At 45.2% G+C, this 24,945-nt stretch overlaps 1 protein-coding gene across 1 annotated transcript in view; it reads right to left on the bottom strand.

Annotated features, from left to right (window-relative positions):
* SMYD3 (SET and MYND domain containing 3) overlaps positions 1-24,945 on the bottom strand; it is a 556,176-nt gene that overhangs the window by 72,532 nt on the left and 458,699 nt on the right. Inside the window, exons 9-10 of the mRNA XM_081039479.1 lie at positions 21,857-21,944; positions 16,391-16,565 (exon numbers count right to left, since the gene is read on the bottom strand). Coding sequence (XP_080895605.1) covers positions 16,391-16,565; positions 21,857-21,944 — 263 coding nt within the window. The remainder of the gene's footprint in view (positions 1-16,390; positions 16,566-21,856; positions 21,945-24,945) is intronic.

Below are 24,945 nucleotides of genomic sequence, written 5' to 3'. Positions count from 1 at the left end.
ACTCAGCTTGTCGGCATTTATATTGCTTTCGGGCGGGAATCAAGAGGGCAGCTAACACTTGCTTTTCCATTGGAGTCATGTCCAGCCTTCTCCGAAAGTTTGGGAGGGAAAAAAGTCAGAACCCAGGTGGGTTTTAAACACAAGCGGGTAGATTAACATGCACAGATTTCAAGGTCCGAGATGGTCCATGGATCACGGCTCTGCTTGGGGCCAGGGACTGTGTGGTGATCATCAGAGCGTCACCATTTTAGCTTAAGGCTTTGATCGCTGTTGAAATACAGATGCCCCTGAGAAAGCCAGCTTGCCAGTCAAGGGCCTCAGTGGGACAGCAGGATCGAAGAGTGGGTTTGGAAAGGGCTGTAGGGAGACCACAGTGAGCTGCTGAACCCCTGAGAGGCTGGAAGAGCCGCCACAGGTGGGAGCTCGGGAAGGGTGCGAGAGGAATGGGACCAAATAAGAGGGAGGGACCAAGTAATTCTGTTCCACAGACTTGCCCAGCACTAGGATCAGTGAAACCAATTCCTACATTTACCTTTGGGGGAAGTGGCAGACCACAATTTTTCATCCTGTTCCTTTCTTTCCCGTCCCTGACTATAGCTGTAGGTGGATTCCTGTTAGCATAGACAGCTCCCTGTTTGCAGTGATTTGGGCTTTCCACATGTCATCTAGGAGGTGCCTTGGTGGCACAGCACCCAAGCCTCTGTGGTCAGGCCCCTTCCTGCCAGAACCAGCAGCTCCAGCTCCTGCCACCAGAAACCACCCTGCGGGGTGTGACCCTCGCAGGAGTCTCTAAAGCCACTGGGAAAATCCCTTTTGGCAAAACCCAAATTCTGGCCAGCTTGGTTAGTGTTCAATACTGCTGTGGCCAAGGGCCTGGGTTACATACAAACAGGAGCAGGACCTCAAAGGGGATAAGGCGGGATGAAGCCAAAGGTATGATAGCCCGGCTTAAGCTGAGCTGAGGACAAAGCGAGGCTGAGCCTGTATTCCTGGGGCTCCCTGCTCATGGCCATCAGGCTGGCCACGCTCGGCCCGGCCCCCAATTGGCCATGCACACACTCTGCTCAGGGATGGCAAGGGGGCACGGGCTTTACATGCAGAGTATCCACTTGAGAAAGGAGTCTGTGTTTACGAAGGTTAATTCCAGGCTCAACCAAAGGCCACCTAAGGTGCAAACGCACTGAGTCAGTGGGTTTTACATGTTCCATCTGTTGCTGAGCAGCTCGCCCTGGTGTGGATTTCCAGTCAGTGGACAGTCCTAAACATTGTAAGCTGCTGACAGATGCGAGCTGGCCTCGCTGTGGCGTACATTCCTTGGTTTGTGCACATGTTCTTATAAGGAAGTGGTGCTCAGAGAGCATTCCCTCACTCACAGCTGGAACACTGGTGCGGTGCTCGCAGGGTGTCCCAGCGTGGACTCAGGGATGGCTCCCAGGCTCATTTTCATGTCTTTACTGTCACCATGTTGACAAAACTCGACAAAGCAAAGCCAAAGACAAGTGTGCCCTAAGAGGATCCTGGTGAAGCCCACCTTGAAATGGACAACTTTGCTTTTGATTTGCCAAGGAACTGGGGCATCAAACAGGAGCCTGTCATCCATCCCAACTCCCCAGGTGATCAGACTCTGTTAGGAGGAGGCGTGACTTTTCAGTTTATTTAATAACCTGCAATATGGCCAGTCACTGACCCAGCAGAAGAGATACCGGCCACAGCAACAGAGCAGGATCCCAGACGTCTCCTGTAGTGCACCCACCCCTTTCGGCTCCTAGATGGTGGGAGAGTCCTAGGAGCGGAACCTGAGTGGCTGAGAGAGGTTTGGGGCAATGGCTGTTTACCAGCTGGGAAGCAAGTATTCGAACCCGGTAATGCGCTGTAGTCAGCAGCCAGTCTAGGTGATTCTCAGTCCTGTGGTGGGTGTGGGAGGGCGTGGTCATGGAGGGAAGAAGTACAGGAGAAAGGATGCCTCTGTGACCTTCGCTCTTTGTGATCATGCCATGGTAATATCCAAGAGAATTTGGTCCTCTTAAATTGCTACTGGATCAATAGCTTCAGAATAAAGAAGCCGTGGGAAGAACAAAACTCCCAGAGCCCAGTTCCACATGGGCCTAGGGGCTGGCAGGCCTTCAGACGCTCAGACTTGAGATATCAGGAGATTTCTGGTCTATCTCTGGTAAATTCAGTGCAATCCTCCAATAGACAGAGACCATCTCCTCCAGGCACCGCCAGCGCAGATGCCTATTCAAAACACATAGACTTGTGTCTGGGGAAAGGCAAGCATGAAATACACTTCACTGAAAAGCATGGAGGCTGAGTTGATTTTCCAAGAAGGAAGGCAGCAGCGCAGCACAGCGGAGCCCTCAATTCACCTCTGCAGAGCAATCGCTGATTCGCCCACTTGGGAGAATCTCCCACCTGGGAGAGTCACCAAATCAGTTGGCAGTTGAAAATATGATCTCCGATGTTTTCATTCCCCTTAGATCTTCCATTTTATTTTAGGACCATGAAACAACATGAGATTCAAAGTCTCATTCAGAAACAGGAGTGGAAAAGCGGATTCAGTGTTTCTCCTTCTTCAGACAAAATACTTCCAAAGGTATTCATAACTAAAACGTCAATGTGTAGGTGGGAGAGGTGGCGTGTATGTCTTTCCTTGTTTGGTTTGTGTTGGACAGAGAGGCAGCCTGTGAGTTTACTGGGGGACAGAAACCTCCCACCGACAGTCATCACCAAAAGTCATACTGTCCTTCTGTATGGGGAGGAGGGGCTGCGGGTTAAGTAGGAAAAGTAGTGGGAGAAATCATTTCATTCAGGTACGAAATGTTCTGCCACTCAGATGTGTGACTCAATTCTCCAAGCCACAGCTTTGATAGTTCCAAACTGAGGCTAATAACGTCTGCTGCTATCTAGAAAGGTAGATCTACTGGTAAATTCAGGTTCTCTGATGCCTGCTTGACATAACAAAACATAATTTTGTAGGCCTTTTTTAAGGAAAAAAATGCAAAGTTGACAAATACAAAACAGGGGTTTTGGGAGGGGCTCACGCAGTGGAGGGTCCTATAGTTTAAGCCTCATTAGCTCCATAATGAATCCACTTTTGCACACCCGCCTATCTCAAATGAGATACAAGTATACACAAGTGCTTTGCGAATTGTAAGGCATTACATAAATGCATGACACTGAATTATTCTACAAACCGATAGTACCTACTGTGGGTCAAACAGCATCGAGGTGCAGCCGTGAACAAGACATACATGACACGTTCCCCTCCTTATGAAACCTGAAGTCTAGTGGCACTGTGTCACCATCTAGGGTGGGAGGTCCTCCGAACGCTGAATACAGAAGCGAAGCTGATCAGCTGGGATCAGCCTGACTGCCCACCTGCAACATCAGCCCCTCTCAGGGCTCTCCAGGTCCTGACTTCCACACCTGGCTTTTCGGGACTGGGTTCTACTCAGTCTCAGCCTCTGCCTTTTCCTCCTTCCCAACCATTGTCTTCTGACCGACTTACATTTGGAAACCCCCAGAGCAAAAAGCCAGCCTTTCTAATCCCTCATGTTCAAATGAAGAATAGTGGTTGCTGGGGCAGGGGGACAGTGGGGATGGATGAAAAGATTAGGGGATGACAGCTAAGGGGCTGTTCCCTTAGGGGCTCTCTTAGGGGGAGATAATAAAAATGTTCTAAAATTGATTGTGGTGATAGATGCGCAACTCTGGGAATATACTGAAAGCCACTGAATTGTAAACGTTAAATGGGTAAATGATGTGATCTGTGAATTATGCCTCCATAAAGTTGTTTAAAAAAATAAATGGACAACCAAAAGTCATCTAAAATTCAAGAAAAGTTTACAGCAAGATAAAGACCAGAATAAATAAATAGGAAAAAAAAAAGAACTTGAAAGAAATAGAGATCATTCAGAAAATGGAAGAGAATTTTTAAAAAGACCAATTATCCTTAGAGACATTGGAGAAGATGTTGTATCCAAAGGAAAGAAAAAAGACTCCAAGACTTGGGAGCTGTGAGAAAGTGACCAAAAACAAGAAAGAGTTCTTGTAAATGTAAACACCAGAAATTTGCTGAGATATAAAAATTCTATTAAAAGTTTGGTAGATAGAGTCAAGAATAAGTCTCAGAACATAAAGCAAATGGCCCAAGACACTGGACACATACGAGTTTAGCATCTGATGACCAGGATTTTCAGAACTAAGGAACAGAGAAATAGGGGATATGGAATTAAAAAGGGAAAAGTAAAGAAAAATTTTCCCAGAGATAAAGGCAGACAAGAGTCTTTATAGTGAAAGGGTCTGGCATGAATAAAACAATACTTCTGTCTAGACACATCAACGTGAACTTCCAAAATATCAAAGAGAAGAGCAGAGACTAAAAACTTAAAGATAAAATGGGTGATCAACAAAGGAATCCAAACCCAACTGGCATCAGAAAGAATAGATCTTAGAAGACAGTTTAACAGGCTTTGAAAATTGTCATTGAAAATGATTTTGAATCGAGAATTTTATGTTCTACTTTTCCATCAAGGAGGAGAGTACTAAATTCCATCTAATATAGTGGGAAATGTAGGGACACTGTCTAAAGTTGATGGAACAAGATATAAAAATTTCAGTATATTGTTTGAAGTTTCACCAGTAGCCATTAAAAGAATTAAATGATCATTACTATTTTTTTAATGGAAAGGGAGATGAGGGAGAGAGAAAAGAGGATATATAAGCTAAATCTTTGTTTTTTTTATAGTTAGGAGTGGATAATTTTGCTAGTTGATATATAAGAAACATAAATCTAAAAATATTATTTAGAGGTATAAAAATAACTATTGGAAGTACTAAAAACAGATGTTTTTTTAAAGATTTTTTTTATTGGGGAAGGGGAACAGAACTCCATTGGGGAACAGTGTGCACTTCCAGGCCTTCTTTCCAAGTCAAGTTGTTGTCCTTTCAGTCGTAGCCGTGAAGGGCGCAGCTCAGCTCCAGGTCCAGCCGTTCTCTAGCTGCAGGGGGTGCTGCCCACCATCCCTTGCAGGACTCCAGGAATCAAACAGACAACCCTGTGGTTGAGAGCCCACTGGCCCATGTGGGAATCGAACCGGCAGCCTTCGGAGTTAGGAGCAACGGAGCTCCAACTGCCTGAGCCACAGGGCTGGCCCCAGATTTTTTTTTTCTTAAATTTAAGAAGTTTTTAAAAAGTTGCTGCTAAGAAGCAGGCCTGAAAGTTGGGGGTGGGGGGGTTGCTTTTTGTTTTAAAAATGATATACAGGTTTTATAAAAGCTTTTAAATCGAATTAATGGGACTTTTAAATATAGAGCCCAGAAGCATATGGATGGCCCCGCCAGTGACACCTGAGTAGCTGCCCCCCAAAGTGAAACTAACTCCTTCATGGTTTGTGGCTTTTAAAGTTACTTGAGTTTGGGAAATGTCATCTTATTGGGAAGTGCACACTGTTCCCCAATGGAGTTCTGTTCCCCTTCCCCAATAAAAAATATCTTAAAAAAAAAAAAAAAGGGAAATGTCATCTTATTCTAAATGCCTCTTTTGGAGATGCAAAATGTACATGAGTTTGCTAAAAACTCTGAGAAATCCTGCAGGAAAGAAACCAGCTTAACTTCATTAGAAAGCAAGTCAATTCACTGAAAGATCAATTTGACAAATTATTTGATTTTAATAAATTTACCATCATCTTTTGTTGTTGTTGTTGAAGATTTATTATTTGTAATGGAAATGTTTCCAAAACTCTGAGAGGAATGTACAAGTGGCAAAAAAAATATTAAATGTGAAAAAAGCTAGTAAAACATAAATTAATATAACTGGATAATTTTCCACATATGAGATTAGTTAGGCTGCCTCTGGTTTCCTGTGGATGTTTCTGAAGGTGCTTTTTTTTAACTCTTTTTAAAATGCCAAGCATTTTAGGTTTTCTTTTCCACAATTCCTCCAGTGGCCTGTCAGCCTTAATTTAGTATTTCTAGCAATTAAACATTTAAATTAAATATAAGTTTAAAAATACCCAAAGATATCAAACTTTTAAATTAATTTAAATCTAATTTAAATTCTAAATGGATAGATTCATGCAGCAGGAAGGAAGGTTACAACCCCTTTCTTTCGCCCTTTAGTGTAGTAACTGTCGAGACCTTTTTAACCCAGGAAATCTGGGTTCAAGCTGACTCAAATGCTTTCTTTCTGGTAAATGATAACAATAAAAAAGGAAACCTGAGGTCTGAGTGTGAACCCCAGCTCTTCCGCGGGTGGGCAAGTTAGGTGTCTCGTCCTCAGCCTCCTCACATAGAGACAGGACAGGCCCCCTTCTCAGAGAGAACGATTTATCTCACTCTGGGAGGGTATTACGGTGACACTTGCCATTACAAGTGAGAGCATATTTGTTCCTCTTTAATTCTGAAGGGCAGTGTGATAGTATGATTGGGGTCCTTTGTGCAGTAAGAGTGATTTCTATCTTCTGTTCAATCTGCAAAATGGGCACTGCCTCCGCCCCCTCCCTGCTCCCTGAGTTCCTACCCTCTGCCATGCTCTAGGGCTGCAGCCACTGCTCTCTGGCTCCAGGATCCTAGCACCAGTGGGCCACTTCCCTTGGACATAGTTAACAATAAGGATATTACTTTTATTTTTTCCAGCTAGTATGCTTTCGTGAGCTTTGTACTCTCTAGCCCAAAGGATATTATTTTTTGTGCTCACAATAACTTAGCTATCTAAAAAACTGGGAACTATCATTTTGGGGGTCATTGATGCCCCATCTTTCATTTCTTTCAAGGACCTCTTACTGTTCTTTACAAATCCTACCACTCTTCTCCATAAGTGCTCAAATTGACGAGGTTTGATAAATCAATTTTACCTGTGCAATTTAATTGAAGGCCCACTCATCTATCCTTGGAGAACTTCTGAAAATTCAGTATGGACTTTACTCAAAATACACAGATAAATAGCATGTGAGTGGGTTGGTCAAATTTTTTTTTTAATCACAAAACATCTAAGAAATTAAAATTGATTTTAATCAGTCCTTTTTGAGCCTGCCAAACTTACTTCCATCATTTCTCATTTCCCAGGCCTGCCTGATCTTCTGGTGGCTCCCTACAGGGGAAAATGTAGCTGCAGGACCAACCAAGCGAGACATGGCCTCAACAGGAGGAAGTCACTGCATCCCAAAACATTCCCTAGGATTTGATATCCAGCTGCTTAGGGTACAATTTGTTGTAATAAGAAACTGAAGGTTGTCCATCAGGAAAGTCAAAGTGTTCAAGAGATGGCTTGTGAAAGTTTAAAAGAGAAAAAGTGAGCTACAATGGGCATGTTTTTGTTTTGGGAATGCTTTCACCAACAGGGTGACGGACGACCATCTCTCAGAGCACGTGCGTTGCTCATACATGCGCTGGTGAACACAGAAGACTAAGGGGTATCTTGGGCGGGTGACCTCGTCCCAGGGAGGTGTGTGGCTTTCATCTTACTCACAGGGAGGTTGTTTAATGGGAACCAGGCAGATGTGGCGGAGGAAAGGCCATTTCCTGTGGCCTGGCATCTCAAGAGTTAAGTGGGTGTGGGTGTGAGAACGGATGGGCTTTGTCCAATGGCTGTGGGATTTGGGGGCAAAGGTATTGGTATTCTTGTCCCAGGTGAAGACAGGAAGCAACAGAGGGTTTGCAATGGGCAGAGAGAAAGTCTAGGAGCCAGGATGAAAGCTTTCCTCGGCCCAGACCGGAAACAGGTGGGTTTTGAAGGCAGCTCCTCCCATCAGCACCAGAAGCATCAGAGCTGAGGAAAAGGAAGACTTGATGGAGCGTGAGCATCTGTGAAGTGGGTAAAAGCTACAGGTGGGAACTTTCGGTTTCCTTGGACACTGCCACCGAGAGAGGCCCAGGGATCAGATCCCTGCAGGTTTTCTTGGAAAAAAAACTTAACTAGGGAGTTATCCAAAGGTGGAAGGCAGATGCTACTGGCCTTTCTTCTGGTCTAAACCTTTTCCAGCGGACTGAGTGTGGCCACGGCAGTCTGGCACCCCTCAGAGAAATGGTCCTTCACTGAAAGCGTGAGTGTTAAAGGAGGGGCTTGGAGGGTGAGCGGGAGCAGGATTTGGTGAAAGACAAATGGAGAAAAGTGGTGTCAGATAGATATTTTACACATGCTTTAAAAGAAAGGTTTGAGGACTCCTGATTAGTTCGAAGGGGCTCAGGGGGTGGTCCTCCGACTTCCAGCAGAGGTCAGTAGTGTGTACAGACCAGGTGAGTCAGCCGGCCTGGCCACGGGCAATAGTGCTGATCCGGGTACCAGACCTTGGACCTCTGATTGCGCAGGTTCTTCCTAGTAGATATGTGAATATGAACCTGGACGGGCCTTTAACAACGCTTTTCAATACGACAATATAACCGAGTAGGTAGCCCAAGCTGGCAGCTGGGTGGCGAGGCAGTCCATGGAGACAGACCCATTCTTTTGGTCCAAAGAGCTTTATGCCAGAGCTGTGTACATGGGGTTCTGTTCAGAGATGTTCTTTCCACCCTAAAGACAGTATCACTTATGTGCAAGGGTAACTACATCCCATGAATGTGCCATGGGCCAGAGGGGATGCCTCCAAGAGTGTGGACTCTGCTCTAGTTCTTAGTCTGCATTCAAGTTCCCTGGAAGGTGGCAGTCACGCAGGATTATTAGTCCTGATTTGAAGTTAGAAGCTCTGATATTCACTGTCTGATGATGACAGAGAAAAGGTGTGTACTTCCTGGGTGCTGGCCTCGCCTTGGGGCTCAAGAGGCAAGGAAGATTGTGGGAATGGACACAGTGACCCATGGCTGTGGGCTTTGGGGAAAAGAGGAACTGGCATCCTTGCCCCAAGAGAGGATAGGCGGTCCGGGTAGATCTGAAACGTGAAACGGAAGTGGTGTCACGTGTCACACGTCACTCTAGCCAGAACGTCCAGCTGCAGGCTTTGTCAGCACCACCCCCATGGCCCTGGGGCACTCAGAAATGTCCCTGCATATATCTGTACAATTTTTGTTGATGCTTAACCACCTGGTCAGTTATAGATGGGGATGAAGGACCTCAAAGTGTCCAGATTATCTCTTAGGGCTGACCCTCTATTCTAGGTATTATTTTGTAATTAAGGTAGCTAAGTGTTTAAGGACACTGGTGATCAAGGTTTCTGCAGCTCTCTGATTTCCTAAAGACATACCCACTGGGGTTCACATAGAAGCACCCACAGACCGGGGGTAGGGGGACAGCTGCACAACAGGTGTCCCCATCACGGGTCAGGAGAAGGAACAAGCAGCTTAATTTTCTTGTCTGAGGAGAAAGTAGCTATATGTTTATCTCGTACTCCTGGCAAAGAGGGGCTTGGTGAAAGATAGTTCAGGAGAAGATTTCAACAATGTGAGCCAGAGTGAAGCCGAAGGTGGTGTCCTCTGAAACATGGTAGGGTAGGAGCCCTCCAGAAGCCAGGGGAGACCATACCATGGTGTTGTGTGACCAGGCCATGACAAAAAGCACAGGCTTCATGCATGTCCTGCCAAGTGCAGCATGTTGGAGGCAAGGCGAGGCATGGGTCCCCCTCTTCTTCCCAGTAGAAGCACCCAATCTTCTTGTGTTCCATGGGAAATGGCCAAGTTGAACTGAAGCTTGGCCTGTGAAGCCTGCTGGCAGCCAAAGCTCTGTGGGAACCTGAATCAAGTGCCAGAGGCCTGAGGTGGCAGCAGTGGGCAGGAGAGCTGCTGTACTCGGAAGGATGGGGAGGCCATGGCCTCCTGCCACCTCTCTCAGAGCCTTTGGCGAGTTCCATGCACACTGGCCTTGGTTTCTCTTCCGGAACTGAGACCACAGGCTGGGTCATTCTTGTGCAAGTAGTGGGCTCAGGGCTGGAACCCCCCAGCATAGCTGGCCAGTAAATATGTCTTTCCCCAAACATACAGGTGAGGTGGCATCTCCAGGAAGGTGGTGGGGGCGAAAGGAAAGTCAGGGTACTTTTGGAGGAGCAGATCACAGAAGCAGGGGCTGTTTCATTTCTCTGCTTCCCAGCAAAGTGCAGTCAGAGAAATGGTTCATATACTCCCATTGCCCTCCGAGCAAAAGGCTCGTATGAGCTCTGGGTGATCCTGCCCGTGAGACATGCTTAGGGGTCAGCTCAAGTCAGTGTTTCATAAACAGGCAGCACCTGATCTGTGGTCGCTGTCACTGGGGTCATCTCCTCCCTCTCTTTCTTCCTCTTCCTCCGTTTCCCCTTTCTCTCTTTCGCCTTCTTCTTCATATGTCATTTTGCTATATTTCTAGATTCAGAATGAAGAAGGACCTTTGGAATTAAATTAAATGGCCCGGTAGTATAAAGGTTAAATTAAAAGTGTCTGGGCCTTGATGGGCCCCTCCCCCCACTGCTGGGCAGGTGGTCGCTGCCCCAGTGTCAACACGCGGGGCTGCGGCTAAGAAATCAATCGCACAGAAGAGGCGGCAAGGCAAAAGGGGCCTTGATTCGATATACCAGGTAATTTTCCACAGACATACACAGAGCTCAACATCTTGTACAGGGGTTCGGCCACCAGATCCTTTAATTGAAAATTTACAATGTGGAAAAAAATGATTATGTGTCCAAGGGATTATTGTTCACATCAGTAAGCAGAGATGGAAACATGTGTTCATCCACTGGGTGAAATGATTCCGTAGAGCTCACCGTGGAAGGTGGAAGAACAACAGGGAAGGTAAGCAGAACACGGAATGAAAAAGTGCAGGTACTCAGTTCCCCTCCTGGGGGGAGGAGTGGCTCTGATTGATTCTCTAGGTCCTACTCTGGGAGGGTGACCGAGGAAAGTTCTACACTAGATACAACAGCCCAGGAGCCGTCCCTCCAGGGATGAGCTTCACTGACAGGGAAACTGCCCCCAGCCACCTAACACCTGTGTGACACAGACAGAGGAGGCAAGCCCAGGTAGGAGTTGGGTGAGTGATTGCACCCCACGTTCTCCCAGGCACCCCCACTGGAAGCTCCGCTGGCTCCTGCACTGCGTAGTCACATGGATGGATGACAAAGGAGCAACTGGACGTCTTCAGAGGAAAAGGCAGCTTGAACACAGCAGTGGAAAGTACTGCTGCGATGAAACCTTACATTTTATCAACGCATCTGCCAAAGCTTCTGAGGGAAAAGCTGAAAAATTACTGACAAAATGAAAACTGATATGGCTGCTATGTAATTACTGGCAATCTCTGAGTTACAAACACCTGAGTTGTAAACATGTCATGTACACAAGCGACCAGCTGCGTTTTACTTCCACCCTTTCTACCATTTTTTTTTCCCCTCTAACAACAAAGCACAGAAAACGCTCCTCTCGCTCTGATCATGGTGCCGTCACACACACTCACACTAGTTTAGGTCCCTTCCTCGTTCTTGTTCTTCTGCCTCTTTCCCCGGTAAGTCACAAAAATGTCATCCCCGTCACCACAGATACGCTATTTGTAGACCACAAAATCAATAGCAGCAAATCTCACCCTGTAAGAACAGGCTTTGATCAAAGACAAGGAGAAGGCCCTTGTATATTGTGAAAGTACTGAGATCAGATATGATGAACATCATGCCATCCATTCCCAATTCTCTTGAGAACACCGACATTTCGGTGGATGGGACACACAATTTGGTGATGGTTATCTACATTTAAAATGAACATAACTTTCGATGTGGCAAGTTAGCAATTAGAAATTTAACATATGGATTTGCCCTCTGGATTCAGTCACATCAGTACACAGAGACACCAGCGGGTGGGTGTTAACCATAGCATTGTATTACAGGTAAACAGAAACAATGAAGGCTGGTCTACAAATGACGGTGTATTCATGAGAGGACATACCATGCATCTGTCACAAAGAATGAGGCAGATATTCAGGAGCTGATCTGGACAGAGGTCCACGGTTTGTAGTAAAGTGAGAAAAGCAAGTTACAGAATGCGGGCTAGAGAGCGATCCTGTTTTTCTCTTGTCTCTGAAGTCTTGGCTTCTCCTTCCCTTTTATCCATCTCATCTCCTGCTTCCCCTCTCACCACCTGACCAGGCATATTTAACAGATCAAGGTTGGAAATAAGTCTGTCCTCAAGACAAACAAAATAGAAGGAGAAACAGAAAGAAAGAAAAGGAGGAAAAAGGGGAGAGCCCATGTGAACCGTTTTGAGGGTCAAAGACAGTCTTCGACAGTGTGAGGATAGCTGGGAAAACAGAATAAAAAAGAATGGGGGTTTTAAAGAATTATGGAAGTGTATTCTGAATGGAATTGTATGGACGTACACTGAAAATTTCAGCAAAGAAACTTACCACCAAGGTTAGTTTTAGGGAGTGGGACAAGAGTTGGAGCAATAAGGGTGGTTTTTATCTTTGTGTTCTTTTGAAGATGTCTTTTCCTAGAAGTACTATTCTTACAACAAAAATTAAGTTAACAGAACATGTGTGAATATACTGCAAGTCCCCTTCAAGGCTTAAAAAGACTCTGTTTCTCCATATCAGTCTCTGGTTCCTAGGGAAGATCGAGTTTAATTTGTATTCAACACAATTTAAATCAATTTTAAAGCTATGTGCAATTTTGTTTACGTATTTCTTTCTATTTTTTCTTTTTCAAATTTATAGCGTACATTGATAATACTACGGCTAGCTGGCAACCTCACCATAATCTGTAACACATTCTTCAATAGGAAGATGCTTTCCAAGTTCTAAACTACCACTGTTAAGACTAACTTTTGGGGGACAGCTTAGTTGGTTACAGCGTGAGCTCTGAACAACAGTGTTGCCGGTTCAATCCCCACATGGGCCAGTGAGCTGCACCCTCCACAACTAGACTAAAGGCAACGAGCTACTGCTTCCAGAGGGGCAGCCGGAGGGCTGAGTTGGTTAGAGCGTGAGCTCTCAACAACGTTGCTGGTTCAATTCCCGCATGGGATGGTGGGCTGTGTCTCTAGCAACTAAAGATTGAAAACAGTGACTGGACTTGGAGCTGAGCTGCGTCCTCCACAACTAGATTGAAGGACAACGACTTGGAGCTGATGGGCCCTGGAGAAACACACTGTTCCCCAATATTCCCCAATAAAATTTATAAAAAACAAAACCGACTTTTGGAACCCAGTTCATCTTACGGTTAACATTTGACTGAATTACATATTTAAATAAAATTTATGAAATACTTTCAAATTATTCTCATTCTGTTTAATGTTTATAACACTAAGGGAGAGTGACTATGTATATAATCACAGAAATATACACAGACACTCTCAGAAGAAATATTGAGCTAAGATAAATTTGTTGTATGAGAATTAATTCCAACTCACTTTATGAAACATAAGAAACTTAATTTTTGTTGCATCATAAAAAGAACTACTAAATAAAAATGAATGACAGAGTAGCAAGAGGGGAACTGAGGGCAATGCAGCGATTTGGATAAAATGGAACGTAGACACTTTCTCCTCCAAGGTCAGCAGTTCAAACTTAGCCAAGGTCAGGAGGGACAAAATCACCACTAGAGACTTGACTTCAATCTGACTATTGCAAACAGTACAATAACATTGTGAAACTGTTACAGCAGATGGCAATCCAGTCAACTCTTGGTAACTCGGCCTAGTTAACTGCCCATGTCCTTGGCTAACGATGAGCAAGAAGCCCACCCAGAACATTTTGCAGGGAGACTGTGTAGATGGTTAAGGGTCCACTGTGAGAATTCCCTCATGAATAATTGGGGGGCAAAAAACACAGCCAACTTCCAGATTCCTGCCTCACATTCTAGATTACTAAAAGGCCTGCAGGGCATCTGACCCATTTGTTCCTTATTTTTACTTTTGTCTGAGATACAGGGGCAAAAAAGCAAAGTATGACAGCATCCGCCCCTTTCATTTCTCTTTGTTGGTTCTGGATTATGGATCGCCCTTTCCTCTACTGCACCTTTGAAAGTGAACGGTTCAGATCTCACTCAACTGAAGTAGATCAATGCAGACTGGATTTCCTGAAGTATAGAACACTGCAGAGCAATCCCTTAACAAGCTCCAGGGAAGAGTAACGAGGGAGGCTTGCAAATTTGTCACCAAGTGTCAGAATAGAGTGTTCCATTTATAGAGAGATTGTGACCTGCCAAACGCCGGGAAAATGTATGCCAAGCAACGTGGAGTATATTCTGGTGGACATGGCCACTCACAAGAAAGTCCTCTTTGTTCGACTGAGGTTTAAGTCAGTAAAATGTCTTTAATTAAGAGGTAGATAAGTTAGGCCTTCGAAGAAGCTGTGCTTGGTACCGTGTTTCCCTGAAAATAAGACCCGGCCGGACCATCAGCTCTAATGCGTCTTTTGGAGCAGAAATTAATACAAGACCTGGTCTTATATTATACCCAGTATTATATTATATTATTATATTATATTATTTATATTATATTATATGTTATATAAGACCCAGTCTTATATTACATTATATAAGACTGGGTCTTATATTAAAATAAGACCGGGTCTTATATTAATTTTTGCTCTAAAAGATGCATTAGATCTGACGGCCCGGCTAGGTCTTATTTTCGGGGAAACACGGTAGGTGTGGGGGAAAAAGGATTCAAACATCTGTGCAGAAGCAGCAGCCTTGAAGGCGAGTGGCCCAACATAAAGTTTCTGTGCTCAGAAGGCAGCCTGGATGTTAATGGAAGGGGAAGACGGTGCAGGGAGGGTCTCCTGTGCCCAGCACTAGCCAGTGGCTGGGCTGGGGCCGCTGGGGAGGCCTGGGGACAGGAGACCTTCTTCGGTCTGCATCTCCTGGCTAGAGTCTGTCACTCACCCAGCAGCCTGTGCTTTGGCTTCCTGAGACCAAGCCCTGGAGTTCAGAGAGGTAACCCCAGCCGTGCCTCTCATTGCAACACTGAGGCTCAGAGAACGAAGCCTTATCTCTTTGTGTTCCGTTCATATTTTCTGAGAAGCCACAGATTCATCATACTGAAAACGCGTTTCACGCTCATGGGAAAGTCTACAGCTCAGCCCTCAAGGCAATCTCTTACAAGTTTGATTAAAGCTGACTCACAGTCTGGGTTCCAAAGCTGTTCAACCACAAGGCAGTGGAAGAAACCACCTCTGGAAGTTCTGAAAACACCCTTGGGGTCATCCTGGTGCCATCCTGGCCTACAAACCTGTGTCGTCCGCCTGGCTGGTGGGGTCTCTGCGAGCTGGTGCCTCCTCTCAGCCTGCTCTATGCTCCTGGCACACGCCTGGCTTCCTGGCCAAGTATCTCACTTCCAGCTTCCTACCTTTGCCTGAACTGATATCCTGGACTCTAGATGTGCTTCTGTTCTTAAGATCTTGATCCTGGTACCCACCCCCCCAACCCCCCGCCACTCTCAGTTGTCTCCTGAGGCTCTTCCTCAACAGGGAACAGGCAGTACCCTGGGCTCTGCCTCCCTCCCCTCCTTCACATAGAACCACCCCCTGCCTACTGTCCCACAATGCATAGGTTTAGACCTGGATTCTCCCTCTGCTTAGCCCCTTAGGGCTGACATCATCTGCATGGTCTTCAGAGCTACCCACAATGCCCCTGTGCTCCAGGGACCTCCTCCACCTTCCCCGGGTCCCAGATGCTTTCGGGAACCTTCCCAGCAGTGAGTGACCTTGTTTTGTGCTGGAAATGGGTATTCCAACCTCAGATGATGGGACATATGTCTCTGTGCCCTTTCCCTTGGGCTGATCTGTCTTGACCACCAAACTTAGGTTGTTAGCCCCCTGCAAACCGGGGCCCCACACCCACCAGCATCAAACCCTCAACAGCAGACTTCGCCTAAGCTCCGCTTAGTTACAAGAAGATATAGGGACAAAACAGCCACTGGTCTAGAGGTTCTGAGGCCATACAAGAAAGAATTAATTACCATAGTTCCTTCACCTTCCTCAATGACATGTTTGAGCAGGGATGTCTCCCCGCTCTCCTGCTTGGGTCAGAAGGTGGCATGAGGTCAAATGATTCGAGTGTTTTACCCATAAAACCCCGATAAATGGCAGAGACCATCACTCCTGTCAGCCAGATTGGGGCGCCACACCAGCCACCCTCACCTGGACCAGCAGAGGCTAATGACATAGCCTCCCAAGCTAGGTCTGACTTGTGTGCCTCGCTCCGTCTCCCCCAGAACTCTGCGCTGGTTTCTGTCACTGCCCGCAGCATCCCGTCTTGCGACCATCATCTCCACATAAAGACAGCCTCTCATTAGTTTATGCATACCCACAGTGCCTGGAACAAGGAAGGAGCTTTGCAAACGGCGAATGGATGCGTCCATGAATGGTGCAAAGGAGTGAACACAGCAAGGTTTCGCTTCACACACTGATTGAGGAGCAGGTGGGAACACTCGCTGAAAAGTCCTAATCAGAAGGCCTTCACGAGGGCCGTCGGTCGCTGTCGCCTTGGCGCAGCCCTCTCCTTACCTGTAAGGCTCCATGGTCCGAATGCCGTAGAACAGCGCCTCCTCCAACAGACCGAGGTTGATGCAGGCGTCCATGGCGCAATCCAGCACCCTCAGCTGGTAGATGTTGATATCAGGAAGCCGTGCAGAACTGCGGTTTATGATCTTCTGGCACATGGCCAGGACCTGTTCCCACTCTGTTATTAACCCTAGTTAAGGATTCATTGTCTTCACCAAGAACACAAACGGAAAATGGGATTCTCTAAGAGGCTGGAGAGCTCCCAGACACAGGATGGAAGGAAGAACCTGTTGTTTTGCACAGAAGAGCTGCCTGAAAACACACTTGAGAGACAAAAACGCGTAAGTGGCACCTCGGAGAAGTAAATTCTATTTACATCAACAAACCACATTCTAACCAAGCCTGCGCTTTGGGGGATTAAGATGCCAAAGAACTATTCTTTCTTCCTACTCCTGTTTTCTCTGCACCCAGTCATGAAATGAATGCTGCTCTTTACTAAACCGAACTAAAGACGAAGTTAGTTCAGTCTCCAATTGTTTACCTTGTTAGCTTCTGTTGCGAAACTGATCTGAAAGAAGATTCCTTTTTAAAAAGGAAGAGCTCATTGTTGCTTCCGTGCCATTTGAATCTTGGGCATACGTGAAAGCAAACACACAACCAATGGGCACATGCTAAGGGAAGCAATCTGAAATTCATTTCCACTGGATCTCACATTTAAGGTTTTTGATTATGCAATCCAAGTGACCCAAGCCTATATTTCACTGAAAAAAGGTATGCTTATTTCAAACCCCCCAAAATAGAAGACATTTTAAGCACATGGCTTATGCACATAAATTGTGGGCAGAAGGAAATGAAGCTTTCGAAAGGATGGTGAGAAGACCCAATATCCACTCTGAGAACCTATGACTTTCTCATTAATCATTCATCCATAACTGACATGCGAGGAGCCTTGGTGTGAGCTCACTTTTATTACCTGCCCTCTTCTAGAGGCAGCTAGAAGACGGAGGACATGGGGTATGGAGTGCACCTCGAATCCCTTTGAGGTGAACGCCCTCAGGAGCACAGTTGAAGCGAGAGTGCGGGGGACATCACACCGTTTCTTTCCTGTGCTGCTGTGTTAGCAGCCAAGGAGGAGGCTGGAGGGGCTGGCCCTTCTCCCACCCTCCCCCACCTTCGACCTGCGCAGCTTCAAATTCACCTGCTTTCATATGTTGGAGTTCCTCTAGGGAGAGAGACTGGCAAATTTCAGATGTAGCAGAAATGGCATCGCCTTTGTAGATAAAGCTGGACTTAAATCTAAGCTAGTCCTGCCATTTGTCTGATTTGAGGTTCTAGGCAATTAAGTCACCTAAGCACTTTGAGGTAGGCCAGAAAAAAAGATGCCTAATGTCATTGTAAGAATTAAATAAGATACCCTATGTAAAACACTATTTTTGTGCTCTCTCGTGAGCCAGGCGGAGTTCCGGGTGCCAGGGATACAGGGAGAAAACTTTAGTGTCACGCACAAAATACACACAACACAAACACTAGTGCCTTTCTCCTTCCTTTACTGTGTCATGACCCCTGAGCGTGACTGGGCTTAAGGAAAATGGTTCAGTGGACCACGTTTGATCAAATTTCTCCCATCGCCCCACACCCCTCACCACTCCCACACAATCCAGTCTCTTCACTATCCGGTGCTTTCCTGCCCCGCCAACCTCCCAACTCAAAGCCCTCTTCATCCGGGTGCTCACGTGCAAGCCCCGCCCTGAACAGAGAGTATGTTTCAAGGCTCCTAATCCCTTCCTCCAGCAAAATCTACCCCCTCTAGCATCCATCCTCTGCTTTCCAAAACATTAGCAAACGCTTGATAAACCAATCAAGCCCCTTATGTGAGTGGGGGCTAATATCTTTATTAACCCTCCTAGGAAATGTATTTTTCTTTCAGCAGGGGCCCCCTGGAGGCACCACACCTTACGCCAAAGGCATGACTTCCCTGGTTAGAATTTCAAGCAGCACCATGTGTGTCTGAGGGCCTCATACGTTACACTCTCTAATTTTAGGATGAGTACTGTGTCAGAGGAGCCGACTCTGGCCTCAGAAGAGGTACAATTATGGAAGAAAAGGGAGTTGGTGATTTTCTTTTGTCTACATCTGACATGTATGTTTAAACCTGCTGAATGCATCCCCCAGAGGCTGGGGGAGGTGGTACCTTAGGCAACACGCTGATTTTGTAACAGTCTGCGGGGCTAACCTTTGTGGCTTTTCATTCCAGGATTAGATATTTGACGCACTGTCAGGAAGAATGACTGTCTCTTGCACAACACTAGACATTTCTGTGGGAAGACTTTGCACCTTATTCTAACATCGTGTTGTTTGACCTCCATTATGATTTGCCTATTCAGTTAGATACGCTCCAACTCATTTTAAAGAGGTTTGAAGTGACAAGCCTTAGAAGCAAAAGCCAGATGAGATATGCTCCGGCCCCGATAGGAATACACCTGCTTTATCCACCCCAGCAAGCTGGAAGGGACTGCATGCCAATTTCCCTTTGCAATGTTGGCAACTGTCTCCTGGCAAACAAGGCAACCCTCTCCTGTAAAACACCCCAGTGAGCAAAAAAATGGAATAATTTTAACTAAGAGGCTTTTCCCCAAGCCGATGCCGACAAGTATTTGCTCACAAATTCAGTCACTGGCACTGGCCTGGTGTTCATTACCTGCATTCTGCTCCAGTGAGGAGGTGAGCTCCGGACCTAAGCAGAGCCCACCTGAAGAGAAGAGATTGTTAACAGACAGAACAGATACGCTTTGTCCCGAAAACTTTCAAATGACCATGAGAGGATTAGGGGAAAAGAGAAAGGGGAACAAAGTGAATTCACTTGGGAAATAATCAGCTCCTTGAGACTCAAAGACTATCAGACCGAGGGGCTTTTCCTCACGTTATCATATTACTCTCTTGCTTAAAATCCACCCACGGTCTCCTCTGGCCTATAAAATTTATCTCCCGTGCATGGGCCTTTCCATGTCCCCTTCCCCTCATTCTGAACAACAGGGAATTTCTTAGCAGCACGCTGTTTCACATCACGTGCGTCTCAACTGGTCCCTCCTCCGATGGCCTTCTTCCCCTCCTTCACTGGGTTTGGCTGGTGACCTCCTACTAATCCTCCCAGTGAGAACTCAGTTGTCACCTCCTCTGTGACACCTTCTTTAACCTCCCAAAGCTGACTACCGTGCCCTCATGCCCCTCAGATACACACAGGCAGGTCTCGGGGGTATTGCGGCTTCGGTGCCAGACCACCGTAACGAAGCGAATCGGAATCTCTGTGCTGGTGGAGGGTCCTGCCTTCAACTTGTACAAAATGCAACATCTGTGCAATAAAGCGAAGTGCAGTAAGACAGGTTATGCCTGAATTTTAACAAAATACGGATTAATTTATGTGTTTACGATATATGTGTGAGAGGTGTGAGGGCAAGGCTCTGTCTTCTTAATCCTGCCTGGACCTAAGGTGGGTTACAACCAGTAAGACATGTGACCAGTAAGAGCCCGTTTTCAGAAAAGCCTTGTCCAACGGAGACTGAATGTAGCCAGGTCCTCCCAGGGCCCAAATTCCACTGCTGGGACTATATGGAACAAATCTACTCGTCTGCAGTGTAACAGCTCTTTGGGCTCGAGAATGACTCTCTTGCTCCCACATTTGACTATTTTCCTGATACCCCCATCCTATCTCTAGACAGGTGTCACATTCCATTTTGATCCTGGTTCCACTTCTCAAAACTTATTTTGTTTTTTCTATATACCTCTTAATATGTCCTACCCCAAATTGGATAGAAAATTCCAGATATGACCGGACTAATACTACCACGTTTCTCATTTTCTATTCTCTATTTCTATTATTTTGCAAGATCACAGTGGTCTTCTGGGGAGGAGGGTATAGCATACTCTTAAATTTTACTCCATTTTTCTGTTTACTAAAACCCTTAAATTCTTTCACGTGTTCTGCTGCTAACCTTCATGCATATTTATACACTTAAACTTTTGAACCCAAATAGAAAACGTTTCTATACACTCCTGTTGAATTTGCTCGCTTTAGACTCAGGAACCTTTCAAGCCTTCGGGGATCTTCTGAATTCTTGATCCTATTATCCGACGTCTGCCTTCTCCCCTCTAGACACCTTCAGGAATCTGATGAGCCTGTGCTCTGAATCTTCACTTAAGATACAGAATCAAAGGTAAAAGAGGAATGAGATAGGAACAGAGCACTTGGAGTGGCAGTGATCCGATTAGCATCATTTTTTCAGTGTAGGTATTCAACGTTTGAGTAAGATATCTGGTCGTGTGAGTAGCATGTAGCGTATATTTCTTGACTACTTTTTATCTAATCTCTCTGAAACCTACAAATGTCCCCCAAAGAAAGCCACAGCTCTACAGACTCGCTTGTTCTCAGAGAATTCAGGCAGCACCCTGGTGGCCACACCTTCCTCTTCCGTTCCGTTAGCAACCAATTCTAGATTCTTTACCCAAACCACTAAAAACAACACAACACAAACAAACAAAACCTCACCGGGCTATCCATTTCAGAAATTAATTATTTCACCTTTAAAAATAGGAATACTTGTCTAACTACCTCTCCTCTCCTTTATAATTCTTTCAGGAATATTGTAGATTTGATAAGGAATATTGGCAGATTTTCTCCATGCCCGGGATATCCTTTACTAAAGGCATCTGAATGACCTTTGGCAATCTTTTTTATCAGTCTTGGTCTCTTTGTTCTTACCTGTGGTCTCTCTCTGTCACACTTTTGCTCATGTGAACTCCTCTACTGGATGTGACCCCCGTCGGCCTCTGCCTGTGCAAATCCTGCCCGTGACTGGGGATCCCTCTCCCACATACAGCAGCTGGGCCTTCCCAGATGACCTCCATCACAGTGATCTCTCCTTACGCTGAACTTTGATCCACTCGGGGTCCTTAACAATATTTTCCATCCACGGCTGGGAATCCACGTATGAAGAGGGCCAACCTAAACTACACGTGGATTTTTGACCGTGTGGTCAAGGGTCAAGTGAATTTATGCCAAGAAAATGGACTGTGCAGCAACTCCCGTAGCCACTGTAGTCAGGGCTGGTTTAATATGAAGTTTCTAGATCTGAGTCAATGACATTAACTTGCAAGGATTCTAAGCTATCCTTTGCTAGAGATGTAGGTTGTGGGAAGAACCAGAAATGTGTTGCCCTTTACATATGAAGAGACTACTACTCACTGTCCTACTACTACTGGGCCATGCACTTGATTTGCACATGAAGGTGGCAAGGTATTCACGGTGACCTTGCCTCAGTCTTCCCTAGCCAGCACCCAAGTTGTTAGCTGGGATCAGGAATACAACCCGTGACTAGGAACCTCACTGGGGAGGTCAAACCTTGGTCTTGGCTTCATTAACACGAGGCTCCGACCAATGTCCCAAAAGCACTCAATCCACAGGTGAAAGGATACTCCAATGTGCCTTCAGTTCTTCAATTGTTTTCAAGGATTCTTGAACTTCCTTCCATACTTGCTCATCACCAGTTAGCATATCAGCATCCTGACCAGGCCAAATTAAAAGAACAGAAAGGAAAACAAATTACTCAATTAGAAAATGGGCATAGGATCTGAGTAGACATTCTTCCAAAGAGGATATACAAAGGTCCAACAAGCACATGGAGGATTGCCAACATCATTATCCATCAGGGAAATGCAAATCAAAACCACAGTGAGATATCATTTCACACCCACTAGGATGGCTAGAATCAAAAAGATAGATAATAACAAGTGTTGGTGAGGATGTGGAATAATTGGAACGCTCACACACTACTGATAGGAATGTAAAATGGTGCAGCCACTTTGAAAAAAACAGTCTAGCAGTTTCTCAAAAGGTTAAACATAGATTTACCACATCATTTAACAATGCTGTTCTTTAGATATATAACCAAGAGAAATGAAAATATATGTTCACACACAAACTTGTGCATCAATGTTCATAGCAGCTTTATTTATAATAGCAAAAAAGTAGCTACAACCCAAATGTCCATCAACTGATGAATGACTAAAACGTGGCTTATCCATACAATAGAATAGTAGTTGGCAAGAAAAAGAAATGAAGTGCTGTTGCCTGCTAAAATCATGGCTGACCTTTGAAAACATCCCACTGATATGAAATGCTCACAACAGGCAAATCCACAGAGACAGAAAGTAGATTAGTAACTGGCTAAGGCTGGCGGCGTGGGGAGGTTGGAGAGAATAGGGGAATGACTGCTAATAAGTATGTGATTTCTTTTTGGGGTGCTGAAAATGTTCTCAAATTGACTGTGGTGATGGTTCCACAACTCTGTGAATACACTAACAGGTATTAAATTGTACACTTTAACTGACTGAATTGTATGGTATATGAATTATATTTTAATAAAGCTGATATATAAATATAGATATATCTCTATATCTAAAAGACAGGAAGGGGAAGGGGGCAAGTGTAAGAATCATTTGTTAGCAGACCTACAGATAACACTTTCATCAATATGGAGTTATCAGTCAAAACGAGGCCAGGAAAAAGGAAGATGAGTAGTTATACCCATACATAACCAACTTTGATTCCTGCAAAAACAAAAAGTCAATCAATCAATAGAAGTTCCCAATAATTTAAACAGCAATTCAAAACAAAATGAAAGAACAAGTTACCATTTATTAAATGCCTGTCCTCCTGTTTAGTAACAAGGTCCTCTATTTTTCCTATATGCCCACACTACAAAAGTCAATAGCCGTATGTGGCTGTGGCTGCCATACTGGATAGCACTCGATATAGTTCTGTAATCACAGAAAGTTCCACTGGACAGCTGCATAAAGTGGCAAATCAAAGGGTAAGAAACTCTCATCAGACACTACTCAAAACCAGGTGTTGAATATCCATGAGCTTCTCAATGGAGGTCAGGGAGAAGAACCACGCTAGGAAGTTACATCAAATCACGGCCAATGAGGGGGTGATGGGTGCTGGGTAAAAATAAAGGTGAGGAGGGCAGGCTTTTTCAAACTATATACATCTCCCTGGAGATTCTTCCATGCCTACGAGGGAAGATTTGGAGAACGAGCCTGTGAGAACCACTGCCAGAGTAAAGCTTATGTTATTGGAGGGACAATACATATCACTCAGGTGTGTCAGGGCAGAAAAAAACATGGGGATGCACAGAGATGCACAGGAAAGAGACCCCAAGAACAGGATGACTCAGACGGTATGTGTATGAGGTAATGTGTGTGCTGGTGTGAGTGTGTCTGTGTAAGCGGGCTTTCTGCGTCTCTGTGTAAATGTGTTATGCGTATGTGTAATATAACAGGGTGGTTTTTTTTTTTAATTAAATTTATTGGGGTGACAATTGTTAGTAAATTTACATAGATTTCAGGTGTACAATTCTGTATTACATCGTCTATAAATCCCATTGTGTGTTCACCACCCAGAGTCAGTTCTCCTTCCATCACCATATATTTGATCCTCCTTACCCTCATCACCTACCCCCAACCCCCTTACCGTCTGGTAACCACTAAATTATTGTCTGTGTCTATGAGTTTTTGTTTCTCATTTGTTTGTCTTGTTCTTTTTGGTTTATATACCACATATCAGTGAAATCATAGGGTTCTCTGCTTTTTCTGTCAGACTTACTTCACTTAGCATTATACTCTCAAGATCCATCCATGTTGTCACAAATGCTCCTATATCATCTTTCCTTAACGTCGAATAGTATTCCATTGTGTATATATACCACAACTTCTTTATCCATTCATCTATCGAAGGAACAGGGTGGTTTTTAAAAAGACACCATAAGTGCACCCTACTTCTCTTAGGAAATTTGAAGTAAGCACATAGCTGTCTGTACTTACAAGAGGGAAATAAAAATCGAGTGCTTTGAACAGGTGAATACCAACCTCCCTCCAAATCCCAGCTTTAAGTCCACGTGCATGTCCTACACCCTCAGTTCTATCTCCACACTCCAAAGCCTTTATCAACTTCCCAATGCCTCCCAGACAAGTCCGCATCTTAAATCTTGACAACCATGGCCATTCGTGATTACATTTTCCCGTTCTATAGTTCTCTACTGGCAGCTCAAGCCTTAGGCTCTAGGCAAGTGTCTCACATATTGTTAGACTCTATCTATGGTGGGCAGGAAAATGGACGCCCCCAAAGATGTCCACATCCCAATCCTGTGACTCCTAGAACCCGTGACTACATGAGGTTCCGTGGCAAAGGGGAATTAAAGTTGCAAGTGGGATTAAGGAGATTGTCGTGGACTACCCAGGTGGCCCCAGTGGAATCACCAGGGTCCTTCAAGGTGGAATAGAGAAGCAGAAGAAGTCAGAGTGATGTGACACCAGAAGGACCTAACTTGCCATTGTTCGCTCTGAAGAGAGAGGAAGGAACCCATGGTCCACGGGATACAGGCAGCCTCCAAAACCTGGAAAGGGCAAGGAAATAGATTCTTCCTGGAGCCTCCAGAGAGGAACATGGAACTGCCAAGACCAGGGCCCTGCGAAGACTGGATGTTAGTCTAGTGAGATGTGTG

The sequence above is a fragment of the Rhinolophus hipposideros genome (genome assembly GCF_964194185.1).
Source record: "Rhinolophus hipposideros genome assembly, chromosome: 26".
Lineage (NCBI taxonomy): Eukaryota > Metazoa > Chordata > Mammalia > Chiroptera > Rhinolophidae > Rhinolophus > Rhinolophus hipposideros.
This window is presented reverse-complemented; position numbering and strand designations above follow the sequence as displayed.